The following is a 19,172-nucleotide window of genomic DNA, read 5'->3' as shown; positions in this document are numbered from 1 at the left end:
TTCTGTAGTGCAACATCTGCTATATTCTTTCGTTCCTGAATGTGTTTGTAATAACCAGTGGTGGTAATGGTTAGACCTAGACATTTGCCATTATTTTTAAATTCTATTTCTTCGTCGTTGATGATTAAGGGAAAGTTTTTTTTGGCTCCGAGGTGGAGAGGCGTGAATTTATTCATGTTTGTTTTAATTTTCCATTTTCTTTCATAGTTATTAATTACTCTGATTGTTCTTTCAGTTTTTATGTTTAACATATTGTGGACTGAGGCTCGTATTATTTCTCTTATATAGTCACCTGTTGCTAAGGTTGCCACATCTCGCTTCATTCTCCACTCTGGGAAGAGTTTGCGAGTCACTCCCCTCTTGGAGGGTGTGCGAATAGTATGGTAATTGAGGCGTTCACGCACCGGCAGGATGGTGATGAAAGGCCTCTCTTGCCCTGTGTCGAGCACCTGGTGGTGAGACGCATCACTCACCACCCCCGACTAGCCACGTGAGAGGTTCCACTCTCTTGCACGGTCCACATGAACGTTTGTGAGTGAAAGATTTTGTTGGCTTAATTTGTTATCATAATAGAATATTGCCACAATCGTTGCCACATTACATTACATTATACATTATGAATTGTGCCATCTATACAGTGGTTAAGAAATTAAGGGGCTGCAATTAAAGTGCAAATTTATAGAACACGACAAAAGATGTGCTGAATACAGGACCCTCAGGCTGACTACCTCACTGGAAGGAAGAGAAAGGTATACGCAAACACGAGGGATAGAGTGAATCTGTAATGATGGAGTGCACAGGGAGCCCTGCGTCCTGGCATAAGGGACGGGCACTATTAGAGATAGTAGGTGGATAAGCCAGCTGAAAGGTAAGTAGAGTCTACTTGTGGGAAGCCCTTACAACACTCAATTGAAAAATAATAGAAAATTAAATTACAAAAATAAACAAATATAACAGATGAAATGCTATAAGCGCAGTAGATGGTAGGAAAATGTGTGTGTGTGTGTGTGTATCATCATCATCAGGTCGTTGCCGATTCCTTAAGATTAAGAATACGGCCTTCAGTGTTAATCTGGCGTCACCAAAGCAAGTAATAGCATCGGGTCATACGGCAAACACCTAACTTCTTGAATCATTTACCTGGCAGTGTCGCAGCTCCACGACCATTATTCTGAAAGACTTCTGTGCCGCACCTCCACTACATTCAAAGGACCTAGTTTAAGTTACATGGGTTAAGTTTTTTTTTCTTTTTTAACGGCTATAATGACAGATTATCATGATTTCTATTTTCCAAAGGTCTAGTTGAAGCTACATTGTTTTTTAAGGGTCTTTTTACGGTTCTAGTGACAGATTAATAAGACTACATTTAAAAGGCTCTAATTGAAGATAAGTGTTTTTTTCTACGGTTCGAGTGACAGATTAATTCCACTTTCACACATTTCGACTTTTTACTGTCCATGACCCGGCACCGTGTATGCTACACACGTGTGCCAAGTCTAGAAAGCCTTGCTCACGCGGGGAAACCACCTTTCTCAGTGCACGTACCATAAGACACCAATTAAGACTTTATACCTTCCTCGTGAGACGCAGAGCCTGAGTCCCGGGACTGATGGTACAGAGAAAGGCAAAGGGAAGGCATCAGTACATCCCACAGGATCAGTCAATCCCACCGAGCCATCGCGCTCTCCCACCCGCCTAATAAGCCTTCCTAGCCTTCACCCTCTGTCTTGCCTGCTTCCATGGTCTGCCTCCTGATGCTTCTTGAAGTACTTTTTTTTTCTTCTTCTTTCTCTCTTCCCTTAGTTATACTATGGCTACTTTTCGGAGAACATTTTCTTTCCCCTGCGAAAGTTTGCAGGGTTACGCTTCATTAGGACCACCCGCAGCAGATTTATGAAAGGGTTGCCTCTCATTAGCATATTCACTGTAATCAGCATTCTTTAATTACATCACCTTGACAGTAAAGTAGTGAACATCACATTTACAACACTGACTGGAGGAAGATGGTGAGAGGAGCATGGCAACTTTCAAAAACGCACCTTTCACCTTACCAGATCACGCTGGTGCAAGCGCGCACGCACACACACATACATTTAACACCGAGCACACAGCATCCTACATCTTGCTGCTGGATTAGAAGGTAAGTAACAGAACAAGTCACCTGTAAGTACCATCAGTTTGTGGAGCCTACAAGGGTCAGTTGTGAGAGTAGACATGTATGTACACCAAACCACATGCAGGTGATGGGAGGTAGGACAGACAGGATGAAGGGGCAAAAGGTATGACAGTGGTAGTGATGGGCTGATAACCTTAGTCTTCCTGTCCAACCTGTATCATAGGCATTAGCTGTAGTTAAGAGGATGAATTTTATGGTTCAATAATTTTATTGAGCTTCTTTATCTTGCACTTCAAATATTCTGTAATTTTCTTACATCTATCTTTAGTGTAATACTCAAAAATGTAAACCAGAACACATGTTGCAAATTCACATGCCATAACTCTTGATCCTGCATACTTACTGGAACAAATTATAACACTAGTCTGGAATTTGTTCTATCATTGCATCATTTGTTCATCCATAACCTTAGCCACCCATTCTGGATGTGCAATATTGATTTTTTCAATGATGCCATTCACTTGGAAACAGAGAGACTGGATCTGCTTATCCCACTGAGGAAGGACATCACGTGCCTCAAAGTGGAGGATGCCATCAATCTGAGAAGGAGAGAACTTATCTATATCTGATCTATATCTGACACTGGTTTTTATGAACTCTCCAAAAGGAAATGGCTACAACAAATGTCACCTTTCATTCCTATCCTGGCATTTTTTCCTTGCATGCTTTAATCTTATTTTCCCCTCACTCATTTTTCCACCAACGGCTGATGATCCTAAGAGTGTGAATGAGTGCATGAGTGTGTGGTGCTTTGTCTGGGTCACCCCATGTGAGATTACCTGCCTGGTATAAAGACAGACAGAGAACTAAAAATAAGGATTCCTAAGGAAAAAGATTTCTGTCTTCAACATTAATTCAATCTTGTTGTGTTCTGTGTTCTTAAAGATAAAACAACTTTCCTTACCTGATCAATGTACCCATTCATGCGTCCCTCAGTAATCATCTGGCTGGCTATTTTCTCAGCTTTTGCTGGAGATATTTGAAGGAGAGCCCCAAGTTCAGAGAATGTTATGTTGTTATAAAGCTTGCTAGCTGCCAGCAGGTTGTGTTCTGTAACAGCTCTGTCCAGAATGGTAGACCCTAGAATTGTGGAAAAATTACATGAGTATATTCCTGCATTGTCTCAGGCTTTCCAAACACACATGTCTACCAGTGATATCACTGCTATGTGACCTTGATTCCATCACTCTGTAGGCTACTAATATGCAAGTTTTTTTTCTGACACACTTCATGAAATGCCACAATCACATATATAATGACAACTGTTATTAGCTGGACAAGCCTGACACAAGCAAGCATGTATGTTCCCTTTCAAAATGATGATGAAAGAGATCATGATAAACTAATTTTCATCTTGGCAGCACAACTCCTACCAACCATCTGATGTGGTGGCCTGCTGATGTGGCTGCAGCATGTTCTGAAATTCTGTGAGTTCATTGTGGCGGATGATCCTGTCAAGGTGCATCTTCTCCAGGATATGATAACAGGGCAGCTTTTGGCAACGCTCATCCTTGAACAGCGTCCCCAGCATCCTGGATCGCTGCTGGCCTGCAACAAGACACACTGCTCTATCTTTCTCTCAAACTGACCTGGGCTTTCAGATTTCATTCTTCTTTCCTGAACCAGGATGAACAAATCCTTGAATGTTCAAACTACTGAACCATGCTAGTGGGCCATTAAATTTATTGAAAAGATCATCCTAAAAGCATGAGAATATGTCACAAGTCTTATACATACCTGCTGAAGCTAAGACAGTACAGATGAGAGCCTTCTTCAAAGCTTCCATCCTCTCATCCTCATGAATGATGGGTCGGTAAGACAACTCATTGTACCTCTGGGCTGCCTCTATGAACTTCCGTCGGTAATCAAAACTCTTGCATAACAAACTTTGTAGTAGATGAGCAGCTGTTCATTCTTGGACTCTGCCTGGAATGATGCAATCACTGAGTATCAATGACCTTACATAATTCCAAGTTTAGGAAATGAACATTGAATAAAAATGACTTATACTTAATAAAGAAAAAAGGGCTAAGGCATGATGGAATGCTGAAGTTGAAATGAAGGATGCATGAGAGTATGGTTGTAAAGATATGACTGGAGATATTTGCCCAGGCCACACCCATAATGGAAGTCTTTGTCAGAAGGAAATGCAAGGACTAACACAAGAGCAGTGATTTCAGTGCCATGTCATATCACCATGGAGCAGGAAACATTAGTGCTCTTCTACAACTCTAATGGTGATACAGTGTCCTGGTTGTCTAGCTCTCATGATTCCTTTGAAAATCTGTTGTGCTTGCCCAGCACAGCAGAAGCTGGAGTGCTGGCCTGACTCACCTGCAGGATGCTGGCTCTGTTAATATATGCCTCTCCCTGCACTGGGTCATCATCCTCCAGATAGAGGCGGGCAATCTTGAGGTAGGTTTCCAGCTTATAGTCAACACTGTACTGCCTGAAGAATACATAAACATGATTCAAATAACAACAACAACTCTTCTTGTCTTCTTGAGAAAATATACAAATAACTACAGCTAATACAAATTGTGGATTAAATGTTTGCCTACTGCATGCATGCAGCTTCTAGATTATGATATGCAACCAAACTAGAATGGAAATCTTTAATATAAACATTCCTGAATATCACAGTATTTGCAGTTCATATCAGTTAAGCAGAAATTCTATTTGTGCTTACTTCTGTCCTGTTTCGAGAGGAATTCCAGTAAGAACAGCTGCTGCTTCTCTCCAGGAACTCTCCCTCTCATATATGTCAGCAAGGTGTTGCCTGATGCTGGCCACTTGTTCCTTAAAGCTGATGACTTGAGGCTGAACCTGAAGGTATTCAAATGAGTGAGGCTTCTTTCAGATGTGTGGAGAAAACACACATACAGAAATTCATTAATAGTGAATCAATGTACATTACAAATACTTTGTTATTATGTTGTTTCTTTTCTTTCCAGCTTCTTCCTTAAATGCTACATCACATGTTTGAAATAATCCAAGCTGAATAAAAGAAAACTACTGCTACCAATGAGCAGCTGGTAGGTGAGAAATGTTCATGCATGACTTACTTTATCAAGAGTGAAGTGGGCTACTGTCTTTGCCACACCATCAGCCATGGATGTGAGTTGCGTAGAGACGTCTGAGAGCAGCTGGCGAGATATTACCAGACTGACATTCTCCTTCACAACTGAACAGAAATAACATAACACATCAATGATGATAAATGGTGTTGATGAATGAGATATATGTAAAATGTTTACAATAAGGAAAAAATACTAAGACAGAATGAACGTCATAAAATGACATTTAGCTCCGTGAGAGAGAGAGAGAGAGAGAGAGAGAGAGAGAGAGAGAGAGAGAGAGAGAGAGAGAGAGAGAGAGAGAGAGAGAGAGAGAGAGAGAGAGAGAGAGAGAGAGAGAGAGATTACTACACACATAAGTTTTCTGCTGCTATGTATCTAACACCTGCCTACTGCATAACTAAATGTATGTGTTCTCAGCTGAAGACCAACACCTCAGGATCAAGACAATGTATAGCTTATTCTCTTTGATAAAGGAGGCAGTATTAGGTTTAATCACTCAAAGTTAAAGTAACTTCATTGTTCATTAAATAAGGTTTATTTTCACCAATTAAATTCTGTACATAATTTCCTAAAGCCTTACTTGCTTCAATAAAAGCTTGGTGAGCCTGTAGTGTTGACTGTGCTGAGTTATTTAGCTGTTATTTTACCCTCATCCCTCAGAATTTGTCACTTGTTACCCCCTTACTGGGCCAAGAGAGTGAAATACACCGTGTTTACAGGGTAGCTGACCAGGTGACTCTTCTCATTAAAGATCTTACCGTAATTTGAAATATAGATATACATATAGATGTTGTTGTGGCTACGTAGGCCAGGTAGGCCTGGCTGCTCTCGCTACTCTCAGCCTGCCGGTGCCCTCACTATTATGTCTCATTGATAGATTGAAGTTGAGGTAGAAGCATCAGTAGAATATTGAGCAAAATAAGAGAAGGATGGACCAGGAAGCTAAGATGGAGGCTACCACATCAGCTGATGTAAACAACAGAGCCCAAAGTAAGACTGATATTTACCCATGTACAAAATGCCAAAAACATTGCAATATGGGTATTAAGTGCAATAACTGCAGCATGTGGACTCACTACCTATGCACAGAGCTGCCAACCTATTATGTAGTGGTGCTGACTAAATCCAATAGGAGATACACATGTCTATCCTGTGTAAAACTTAACTATTCAGATTATGACACTCAGGCAGAAGAAATAGAAGACAGCAAGAAAAATGAAAACACTCCTTTAGGCTCCCAAGATTTACCTAGTTCAGAAACAACACAAAGCACTGGAAAAGGGGAGAGTACAGAATCTAAGGATCAGAAAGGTGATGAAGCTAGGCCAAGCACCATAACTACTGAATCCACTACTATTACTCCTCCTCCTCCTGCCGACGCCACCCAGGTAGACAACCCCATAAGGCATCTCAAGACCTGCAGATACTATAGGAAGAATATTTGCAAATTTGGAGTTAGGGGAGAAGGCTGTAGCCACAACCATCCAAAAGCATGCACCAAGCTTTTAAGGCATGGCCTGGATAAGAAATTAGGATGCACGCTTGGCAGGAGGTGTCAGGACTACCACCCAATCATCTGCCGAAATGCCATCCGGACCCAAACTTGCTTCAAAGAAAAATGTCGGTACCCGCACCCAAAAGGAACAACACGAAAGAGAGAGGACGACATCATAACTCATCCTCAGCAGAACAACACCCCAAAGGAGCAAGTAAAGGTGAACCCTACAATGGAAAAGCAGCAGGATAGACAGAATGCCACAGCAAACCAGTCCCAAACCATGGAGACAGAACAGAATCTTTTTTTAGACAAAGTCTTCCAGAAAATAACAGAAATGGAGAAACAACAACAGAAAACCATAGGCTACCTAATGGACAGACTGGAAAGACTGGAGATGAGGGACAGGGGGTGCAACCGAATGTACCACTAATCTCTTTCTCTTATGCAAACATCAGAGGTCTCTGTCCAAAGTCAAACCAGGTCAAACTCCCAATGCTAAAGGAACTAGCCCATCAAGAAAATTCAGTGTTTCTAGCACTAACAGAGACCCACTTGACCAGAGATCACCTGGATGCAGAAATCGCCTTTGACGGCTACACCATCTTCAGAGCTGACAGAATAAACAGAAGCCACGGAGGAGTCATAAATTATATCAGGAATGACATGGCGGCAAGTGCCGAGAATATGGGCACATTTTCCAACGGAACAACAGAGCTACTGACAATCTACCTGAAAAAGCTAGATCAGCTGGTAATTACAGCATATAGACCTCCAAACACATCATCAGAACAGTTCGAAGAGGTAATTTTAAGGATGAAAGAAATACTAGACTCCCTCCCAAGACAGACCACGGAAGTATTGATTCTTGAGGATTTTAACTTCCCATACATAAACTGGGAGGATATGAGGATTACCGGGGGCAGCCTTGAAGACAAACAACAAGCTATAGCCCTTACAAACCTGATGGTGAAGCACTTCCTTTCCCAAATAATAAAGGAACCTACCAGGGGGAATAACATTTTGGACCTAATCCTCACAAATAGCCACAACCTAATCCACTCATACGAAATCTGCGAAACTATCCTGTCCGACCACAACTACATTCATGTAAAAACAACCAGCACGGACAAGCCTAAGGACTATTACTACGAAAGGAGAGCAGCAGCTGAAGACCACATAGGCAACCTGAACTTCTACAACCCCAATATCAACTGGGAACAAGTCAGAGCAGAAATGAGAGCCACAAATTGGGAGCATCGACTACATATGACCAATATAGATGACCTCCTTAAGGAAATAGTAGCAAGGTGTCGCGAAATCTGCCTCAGACACATACCACAGAAAGCAAGAAAAAAAGACAAAAACATAATTCCCCGAGACCGTAAAATCCTCATGAGAAGGAGACACTCACTCTGTAACAAGCTTAGGAGAACAAGCTTCACACCTGCCAAAGAAAAAATCAAATCTCTAATTGAAGAGGTAGAAACCAAGCTTAAACTATCTCATGAGGAACAACAACAGAGAGAAGAAAAAGAAGCAGTATCCCGTATTAAGGAGAACCCAAGGTACTTTTTCTCCTATGCAAGAAAGAAACTGAAGGCCAAATCGGAGGTTGGACCACTCTATGGAGTGGATGGAGAACCGACTGCGGACCCCAAACAAATGGCAAATATACTGAGGAGCCAATATGAGAGTGTCTTCAGCAACCCAAATGAGGAAAAGAGGATAACCAACCCAGGACCTTTTTTCACTGACTCTTCCAACACCCCCCAAACACTTTCCTCAATCAGCATCAGTGAGAAGGACATAACAGAGGCAATAAAAGCCATAGCCCCTGATGCAGCAGCTGGACACGACGGCTTTCATGCCCAACTGCTAAGAAACTGCAGCCAGGAACTAGCCAAACCACTCCAAATGCTGTGGTCACTCTCACTGCAATCTGGAACAGTGCCTGCAGCCCTCAAGTCTGCCATCATCACACCCATACACAAGGGAGGCAGCAGAGGCCTAGCCAGTAAATACAGACCAGTTGCCCTGACATCCCACCTCATCAAGATCTGTGAGAGAATAGTACGGAAGAGGATGGTGGAATTCCTAGACAAAAAGAAAGCCTTTAACAATGGACAACATGGTTTCAGACAAGGCCGCTCATGCCTGTTCCAGCTACTACAACATTATGAGAGGATCCTAGAAAGTACACAAGATGGCCACAATGCTGACGTGATATATTTGGATTTTGTGAAAGCTTTCGATAAAGTGGACCACGGGATACTCCTGTACAAACTCCGAAAACATGGAATAGTGGGCCCACTTGGAAGATGGCTACACGGCTTTCTGACTGGGAGGACCCAACAAGTATCAGTCCAAGGTGAACTCTCTGAACTGAGCATTGTACGGAGTGGAGTGCCCCAAGGCTCAGTGCTGGGACCACTCCTATTTTTAATCCATGTAGGAGACATTGACGACAACCTGGAACACGCTGAAGCATCCTCCTTTGCAGACGATACCAGGATAAAACATCAAATAACATGCCCAGAAGATGCAGCCAATATTCAGGGATATTTGCACAAAATACTGGACTGGGCATCAACCAACAACATGCTCCTTAATGGCGACAAATTTGAACTGATACGCTACGGGAGAAACGAAGTCCTTAAAAACTCAACATGCTATGAATATAACAAAATCAGCCAATAGAAGACAAAGAGCATGTCAAGGATCTGGGAGTCCATATGAGCAGCGACGCAACTTTTTCCCACCATATCAACAAAATAGCTGAAGCAGGAAAGAGCATGAGTGGGTGGGTGCTGAGAACCTTTGCCTCCAGGGATGGGCAGTGCCTGAAGACTCTATGGAAATCTCTGGTACTCCCAAGGCTGGAGTATTGCTGTCAACTCTGGTCTCCACACAAGATCCAAGAAATTACTACCCTAGAAGCCATCCAAAGAGCCTTCACTGCAAGAATCCAGGAGGTACAGCACTTGGACTACTGGGAAAGGCTCAGTGAGCTGAAATTGTACTCGCTACAGCGAAGAAGGGAGCGATACTGTATACTGTACGTGTGGAAAATATTAGAGGACAGAGTACCAAACGTGGGGATCATAGTAAACCAACATCCGAGGAAAGGGAGACTCTGCTTCATCAAGGGTGTCCAAGGCTCCATACAACGAGTGAGGACACTGACCCACAACTCCTTCACCCACAATGGACCTCGTCTGTTTAACTGCCTCCCCCAAGAACTCAGAGATCTGAGTGGAACTAGCCCTGAAACCTTTAAAAGAAACCTAGATAAGTGGTTAGAAGGGCTACCAGACCATCCACCAATACCAGGATACCCCAGCTGCCACCACAACACCTTGCCTGAAGTACTCCAGGAACAGGAAAGGGAAGAGACAGTGGGATCGACGGGGACAGGCGGAAGCCGACTTCAGCCCTGCTGTTAATGGGCAGAATTTTCGAAAGTATCGAAAGTAAGTATAAGTAAGTCCTTCTGCAACATCACTCTCATTGCCTGCTTTCAGAATGGACTCCAGAACAGCCCTGTATCTGGAAAACAACAAATCAATTAACTCCCAAGCAGGAGGGGTCTAGGGGCTAGGATATGTTTGAGAAATTTGAAATATTAAGGTAAATTTCCTTAGATTTTTGACACCCTTATTTCACTTAATTTTCATCCCCCCAAAAAAACCCAATTCTCCACAGGTCCCCAAGCTTGTTTGAGGGGTTTAGGGGAGGTTAGCGGTGGAATGGAGGGGACGGACTTCTTATCAAGAAATACCGATTTGGTTAGCTGCTGAAGCATTTTATATAAAACATTACCTAACCTAACGGCAGGGGGATGGGGAGCTTATGCTTGACAAAATTGGTCCACTAGATACTCGAGTTAGTCTCCGAAGATTTAGCATTCAAGCTTGAGCACTTAAGGGGTGGGGGGGGGTATGGAACTGAGCTTTACCCACCCTGGAAAACGGTTATGGGGCGTAAGTAAGTGATCTTACTGTGCTGAGGCCACCGTTGAGCTGCCCCTGGCCAGGCAAGCCTCTGTGTGTTCCCGCCTCCCTGAACCACACCACCACTCTACACCACATACCACTCACTTGTCATGGTCCTTGTGGGAACCGCCGGACGAAACAAGCGCCTGCAGCTGTTGACGAATCTGCACAGCGAAAGCCATTGCCGTTTTTCACTGAAAACAGAAATGCGACACACACCAACAGCGACGGACAAGACTGAGACGAGGCAGCGAGGCGCGAGCGTCAGCTGGACCTGTGACGTCACAACAAAACAACACTACCATCATCACTATCATCATCAGCAGCAGCAACAGCAACCATTCATATCTCCGCCTACTACCCTTAAGGGGCCCATACACGTTCAAAAAAAGCGTCAAAATTTTGCATCAAAATTTTGATGCAAAATTTGAGTGTGTGTAGGACGTTTTGATGTCAAAAAAAGATTTGAAGCAAAATTTTGATTGATCAAATCCGTTTGATATTTTTTGACGAGTCGTCAAATTTTTGATGCGTGTGGGGGCTCCTGTCAAAATTTTGATCAAACTGTTTAGTTCGCAGGTGACTGACGAGGAGACAGGATCGTCATGTCTGCGAAGGAGGAGGCCGAAAAGAAATTTTTGATTTCTTTTCGATTTGATATATATATTCTTCTTTGATTTTATATATATATATATATATATATATATATATATATATATATATATATATATATATATATATATATATATATATATATATATATATATAATTTTTTTCCACTATATTAAATAAAACCCGAGTCATGTCACTATTTTTACAGTACAGTTTACGTAAAGGTATTTTATTTGTGTGAAAATGTATAAAGTATTACCATCCGCAGTGACCAGCAAGTTTATCCAAGTGTATCTATAGTTGTTTGTGCCTGGCCAACCAACTGCATACTGTCAGTGATTGGGATGGATTGTAGTTACTCCATGAAATCTGCTTATGAGTGAATCAAGTGCCAAATATAATAAAAAAAATAAAATAAGAAAAGAGATAGTTTGGCTTAACTTCACATTAATCAGTTCACTTACTTTATCCTTTCACTCCTGAGTACATTAAGTGGAACTAAGGACACAAATGAGAAATTACTTTTCAGTCTTAAGCTTTAAATCAGGTTAATAACTGATAACAAAATGTGAGATAAGAAAACCCGTTTAGGACAATGTCCATGTGTATTACTATATGGGCACTCCAGAAGAGTGGGATGGCAAGTAGGGAACAAATAGGAGATATGATGTGGCATAAACTATAATGTATGGGAATGGATGCGCCTCCTGTTCACACTAGTTATAAACGTCCCACTTTGAGGTCCTGAGAAGGAAGCAAGACACTTATGATGATAATAATGATGAACACAGCTTCTCATTCTGCACAGCATCCAGTAAAAAGCACTATAATTTCTAGGCACGGTTATTGAATTATAAGTTTAGCTGTCAAACTCAAAATTTATTAGCAAAGGAAAGAACAATGTGGAAACTCATGAATGAAGACTTTTAAGCATGAAGAGAATCTTGTTAAGTTATAAAAAATATTTGTCAGGCATTAATACTTATATAATAATGTAAAATATTATATATTTGTATATATTACTTGAAATAACATAATGCACAATAAAACAAAATAAAGTTATGAATACTGGGGTTCCCTGAATACATTACTGATACAAAACAGGACTGCATGTAAACCATCAATTTACTTTCCTTATCATTCCTAGAAGTGCTGTTTTATAAAATGAGAGAGAGAGAGAGAGAGAGAGAGAGAGAGAGAGAGAGAGAGAGAGAGAGAGAGAGAGAGAGAGAGAGAGAGAGAGAGAGAGAGAGAGAGAGAGAGAGATTGATATAAATTAGTGATGAACACTGACACATGGCTGTGCTCATCTGACTGGCAAATTAGAGACGTGGCAGTGAGACTGGTAGATACCTATCAGCGCCAGCATTTTTAATTGTCTCCGATTTCGTGGGGCAAAGGGGTGACTTAGCTAAATTTGAAATCGATGTGCAGGAAAAGTACAGCATGAACTGCTGCACAAGTGTATCTAAAATTAAAAACATAACCCTTAATATTAATATTCATACTTACTGGTGTATGATAAGGCTTTGTTAATTGAATTATAAGATAAAACTAAAAATAGGTAATGAATTTTTTTTTAAGTAAGTATAAACAGTAAAAATCAAAGGATGTTGACTTCGGCTTGTGCATTTTATCTGGGAATGTTGAAAAATATCAGATATCACTGACACGTCCTGTATATGAAAGTAATCAGTGAAATAAAAAAAGAACAGCACCGCTGGCGGACGTACGACGTACTTATCTTGATCATGATTCTTCAGTTAAAGAAAGCGCCGCGCGCCGTTAGGAAGTGTAAAGTGTAAACAATAGCCTCTCAGTTCTGCCGATACAAAGGCCTTTACTTTGCTTTACTATATCCAGAATAGGGTATAGCTCGTTCTTTCAAAAATTTTCTTAATTCCGCTGTAGTCCATGATTGTGGCGGTGATGTATCCATTGTGCAGGGTAGTCGAGTGTCTGTGTTTAGGTTTGCTCGCTGCCCAAGTACCCGAGGATAGTGATCGTACCGCAAAAATAAAGTCTCTGATACAAGATTATATTTTCTTTACATTAAATGGATTTGCCTGTTGTTTAGTACATGAAAATGCAAGTATATATTAGTATACTTCCATTGAGGTCAGTAGAAAATTACAGATTGCCTGCCTTGATACACTTATAGGCTCTTTTAAGAATATCATCTGAAATTATGAATAGAGGCTCAAACAATGTCAGGTGCTGTCAGTTATCACGAAATTAATTGACTTAAAATTCAGACGCATTACTGTGCAACGATACACCTTTGTAACCTTGTAAAACCTTGCCCCAAAAAGTATTTATTTTCCGGCGAGAATTAAAAATTCTGGCGCTATCTGGTATCAAAACGCTCACTGCGACGTCTCTAATTACAACATATTTGCAGGCAATTATTATTATTTTTTTTTTCAGCAAAACAAGGAAATGATCAACTGTCTAGCAAAATGCAGTTTAGGCTCTTTATCCAACACCTGACACTGATGAGAACAAAAACTAGAAACTTTTGTGCCTCATTTTGGGAGCATTTCTTGTGAGGGAAAATGACCTGCCATATCAACATACTACTGAAATACACAAAATAATATCAATGCATTGAGTTCAGTGCTACGTGTCACCCAGCCCTGAAAGACAACAAACCACTTCATTAGTTTACAAAAAACATTGCAATACTTTATTATTTAATTTTTGTGTGTATCTCCACTATTACTTATGTATTTCTCAATGTATCTGGCCATGTATTTATCTAGCTTAACTAAAACTGAAAAGATATGCATGAAAGCACTACTCACACACAACCATACAGTCTTCATATCTTCACAGTTTAATGTTAATGGCATGAGGTGTAATGTGGTGCTCAACAGAAATGTACAGCAGTGCACGGAAAAGGTGAGTCAGGGATGAAGCACTCTGTTCACTGACCTCTAGATCGTGACGTGTAGCTGCCAATGATCTGCATTAGGCATCGTGAGAACTCTGAGATGACAGTTTGTTCCAACTGAGCAGCTGACACCAAGGCTCCCTCTGCCTTGTCTGCCTGTGCTAGCAAACACTGGCATGTTGCCTCCACCACCTCCTTGTTCATTCGATAGTAACCAGATCTGCAAAAAAAAATAAAATAAATAAATAAAAATAAATAAATAAAACAAATAAATAAATAAGTAAATAAGTAAATTAATAAATTAAATAAATAACACAAATTATCATTTTCATCATTTTTTTCTCTGTTACTTTCACACATCCTCTAGAATCTTTCTTTTCTGCTTGAATTTTCTTCCCCAAATGACATTGTGTTCATAAAAACTTGTGACAAATTCTTCTTGAGGACTGTGTATCTCACTGTTTGTTATGTGCTATAAGTCATCTTATAGTTATCTTACCACAAACTGGAATTTTTAAGAGATGTATGATATTTATGAAAAGATTAAAGCAATAGCTCTATTACCAAAGCAACTTCATGGCTTCTTTGATATCCTGCAAAAACTACTATGGCTCCTCAGATGCTCTTTTCCTGCTACAAGTGGGCCAACATTTCTAAGGTTTAAAATTTGTCTTGAAGTACTCAAGTAATGCTTACTTTGAAGTGGTAGGAAGAATCATTTTATTGGGTGAGTGATGTGAGAATGAAGGTAATTTTGATTTAACGGCCTTCTGCTGATTGACCCGTGCTTCAGCACATTTGGCCAGCTGCATCAGTCCCTTCCTCTCCAGTGCTGGTGTCATGTCCACATTCTTGCAGCCCACACACTTGCACATGTTGGAGCATGGGATCTTTGCCTGCAAATAATCACATATTAGTTAAATGATAAAATGGTGCAAGTAATTACTATATATTTTGTTTGTGGCAGGTAAAAGATGCCTTTTGTATCTACAAAATATTGACAGCAACAAAACAAATACCACCTATGCATTTACTAAAAATAATCCATAAAAATACACTTACCTCATAACATTCACAGTAGTTCTTCAGGCACCCAGACCGCTTACAGTTGCAGCCTTTGTTGTGTCTCCTTTCATTATCGCTTCCACCTTTGCCAATCTTTGGCCGGAAAGCTTGGGGATTTCTATCCAAACATGCCTTGATTGCTTTCTGTCTATCCTCCTCATGATTTAAATTGTTGGAACAGTTTGCACAATTACAGTTGTTGCAAAATTCTCCATTTGCAAAGCAATCACAGTATCTAAGGAAGAAAGAAAAGGTCACTTCAGTACATGCAAAATAGCCTCCATTTCGCCACATGCTGACGAACCACCAATGTGGGAAAACAGTTTACTCATACATTCTCAAAATGGGTACCGGTGTATTGATAGGAAAGGACTCAATGAGCTTTTTTGTAGTTTTGATGTCAAGAAGGAAGGCATGAAGAGGATATGGTGGAGGGGAGCATTTTTAAAGTAAGCAAGAATACTCACAATTTAAGACACTGGCTCTTTTTACAGTTGCAAGGTTTTCTTGGTCTGATCCCATTTGCATCAATGATTGTGCGAGAAGGCTGTGGCTTTGTGGTGTGTGGGATGATGGTTCCTGGAGGAATCTGGTTTGATGCTTGAATTGTGCTGTTGCTTGTAGTGTTTGACTGAAGCTATAACATAGCAGAATTTAATTTAAACTTTATCCTATGTTAGGTAACAATTTTGAAATATTTTGTTGTTGTTTTCTTCATGATGAAGAGTGCACCAGAAATTACAGAGACGCAATAAAACATCTCCCAAATACGAGGTCCACCAGAAGCAGGATGTACCAGTATGTCACCTGCCACCTAAGTGTTAATATGATAGCTTGGTGTAAGTGACAACTGCAGTGTGAGCACCAAGGTACCTGTGACATGTAGTGAGCTGGGATCATAACCACTGAACCTGGCTGGGTGTTGGAAAGGACTCCTGGGGGCAGGGCAGAGGCTGGGAGGGTCAGGTTGGTCTGAGGCATCCCACCTGACACATTGGACGAGCCTGAGCCGGACACTGGGATGATCACCCGCTGCTTGTTCCCCTGCATAGGAGTGGTGAGGGGATTAAGACTGAAGTTACTTGAAGCAATTTAATTCAACATGAGAAAAAATTACATGTACACCAACTCATCATTTATTTGGTTCTACTATTTCAAAGGGGGAATTAGTTTCAACTAGAGGTGCATGCCAAGTATACAGTACTGTAACCATCCTACCCATGGCTAGTTACCTGCCATGTGTACTGCTACATACCATACCAACACTGCCATCACAGCATGGTAATCATAACAGTAAGAGCAAAGTCAAACTTACAGTCTGATTGGGAGCAATGGGCATAGCCTTAATTTTGACCTTACCCTCCTATTAGCACCTTCAACTTCACTCATATGCACTTTCTTTACAAACTCTTTGCTCTTCATCTCAATATAGCCATACCATGTCTGTGTGTTCCTCTTCACCCATTTCACCACTCCACAACTTATACAGCATCCACACTTGCTCATGCCACATCTCATACACATTCTCATTGACCTCAGCCACCCATCTTGTCACTGCACATGCCCCATTCAGACAGCTTGTTACCACATTACACACTCTTGATTCTTGTGCCATTCCTACATTAACTAATTATTCAACCAACAAAAATCAAATTAAAATGTTAACAATAACAATTAAAAAAAAGAAAACCTTATTGGAGAGAACTTGCACATTTTGCTGCTGTGCTGTCAGTTGCTGCACTTGATTGGCTGGAATCTTGATGACCTGCTGTCCCCCAGAAGTGACAATCTGGCCACTCCGGACGGTGCTCACTGTCCCCTAAGGAAGACACCAGACACTTGCTTCCCCTTCAACAGCACATCACTCTCCCAACTCTCCCTTTCCCACTATCAACTCAAAACTTACATTTCTCTCTCTTACAAATAATTTAATTTACATCCCTGTCCCAGTTTGACATGCACATCTCTTTCACAGCTTCAACTTTCCCTCATGGTGCTGCAAACATTGCCATAATGAAACAAGCACAGCCACACAACACTACTCACCTGTCCAGGTTGAGGAATATTGCTCTTTATGACAATCTTCTGAGGACTTGAAAGAATGTTCCTCATAGCTCCACCACTGCTCACTTGAGTTAAAATCTGCAAAGACAGTGTCCAGATACAACTCTAAGCACCTCAGTTAAACTGTTGGCATGAGAATACACAGGATATCAGATAGTCCTTCTGTGTCAACAAAGTATTAAGTGAGGGCAACATTTTGTGAAATACAGAAATTGCTGGATGACAACATTTATGATGAATTCCTGGCTGAAAAAAGTACACACAGCATACATTCTAATAATGAACAGTGAGTGGAAGTCACTCACACATTCATTTTTACATATATGTAGATACAGATTATAATCTCTTAGATGACTTAAGGGAGTCATAATTTTAGTGTATCTGTTGTAACCCAAGAATCACCAAGAAGAAATCAAACACATGAGCTATCACCACCCTGACAGATGAGAGACGAGATGTGACCATCGAGATCAACATGCGGCAAGTCATCACAAGACTAACAGACCCAGAGAACAGCAGTAGATTACAAGAAGAGGTACCAAGGTGGCTGTCACAAAATTAGTACACAAGGGAAACAGAGGTCACCAGCAGCAAATGACATGGACAAGATGGACAGCTGGCACAACATATGAAACGCTGCCTCCTTGTTCCTTATTAGATGTGATTTACCAAAGTTACTAAAAATTTTAAAAAATGGAAAAATAAACCATGATTGAAGTCTGAGAAGATAAATCTAGTTACTTGAAAAATTAGGGAAAAAACAAGATCGTGCAATATGGAAGCATGACATACCTAAATATTAATCTCAACTCCTCAAATACGAAGAAGCAATATAAATAATGATGAATGTTGGATGCATCCACTGACGACTCTCTACTTGATGCTTACATAACTTGTTTCTAGGATGGTTAGAAAATTCAACAAATGATTACACTATTAACTGCACTTTAGGATGGCTGGCACTTAGCCACCAGTCACAGGCAGCCATTCATACCATTCATAGCCAAGCAACACACAATCCTGCACCATAACAATGTTTAGAGGGATAAATGGTAATGTTGCTGAACTGATAATTAACAATGACAACTTATGTAGGGAATTACAGATAGAAGTTTGCTTAAATCTTGTATTCCTATGTATAAGAGTTTGCACAATAGCTTCTGCCCATCCTGCATGTAAAGCCTTGTTTGTAATATGTTGGCTAATAATGCACAATATTCCATCCCTTCATGAAAATGCATACAGCTTTTCTCTGTGACATCTCACCTAAAGATTCATAATTCTTATCATATATATTTTTAAAATGGAACCTCCAATAAGAAAAATATATTCACATACAGAAAATAGCATAAATATAGAAATAAGACTTAAAGAAGCACAAACAAGACAAAGGCTGGAGCTTGCTGATGAAACACACAATAACGGCAGCCCCTTATAGACAAGCAGGGAGGAAAGCAGCCACTGCCGGACAACCCACCTGCTGTGTGGAAGGAGGGGCTGGGGCAATTTTGGTGGGTGACTTGGAGGACACAGGGACCAACTTATTGGGACTCTTCACAGGGGACACTCCACCCATACTCACCCGCTGCACAACAATCTGCTGAACGGAGGCTACATTAACAACCGGTATCTTCCTCCTTGCACGGAGCTTCTTTCTTCGAATCTAATCTACAGAGATGCCTGTTTCTGGCAATTCCCTTACAGGATGTGGATGGCCATGGCAAAAATCTCCATCTGCACCTGTCCATGCACCTCATCCCTGCACTCTACTGTCCTACCACTCTCTTGTCCT

At 40.9% G+C, this 19,172-nt stretch overlaps 1 protein-coding gene across 1 annotated transcript; it reads right to left on the bottom strand.

The window, feature by feature from the left end:
* Positions 1 to 658: 658 nt before the first annotated feature.
* Positions 659 to 19,065, bottom strand: LOC135098096 (protein lin-54 homolog). The gene is given in 16 exon segments (XM_064000298.1): positions 659 to 2,715; positions 3,081 to 3,256; positions 3,554 to 3,724; positions 3,914 to 4,045; positions 4,048 to 4,102; positions 4,511 to 4,625; positions 4,866 to 5,002; positions 5,242 to 5,360; positions 14,293 to 14,471; positions 14,948 to 15,147; positions 15,314 to 15,551; positions 15,784 to 15,953; positions 16,190 to 16,360; positions 17,007 to 17,135; positions 17,363 to 17,458; positions 18,858 to 19,065. Coding segments are annotated over 16 exon segments (2,346 nt in total). The 5' UTR covers positions 18,957 to 19,065; the 3' UTR covers positions 659 to 2,556.
* Between the last annotated feature and the right edge of the window lie 107 nt (positions 19,066 to 19,172).

The sequence above is a fragment of the Scylla paramamosain genome, unplaced genomic scaffold, assembly GCF_035594125.1.
Source record: "Scylla paramamosain isolate STU-SP2022 unplaced genomic scaffold, ASM3559412v1 Contig44, whole genome shotgun sequence".
NCBI classification, from domain to species: Eukaryota; Metazoa; Arthropoda; class Malacostraca; order Decapoda; family Portunidae; genus Scylla; species Scylla paramamosain.
The sequence above is the reverse complement of the archived record's forward strand: the minus strand, read 5'-3'. Positions and strand labels throughout refer to the sequence as shown.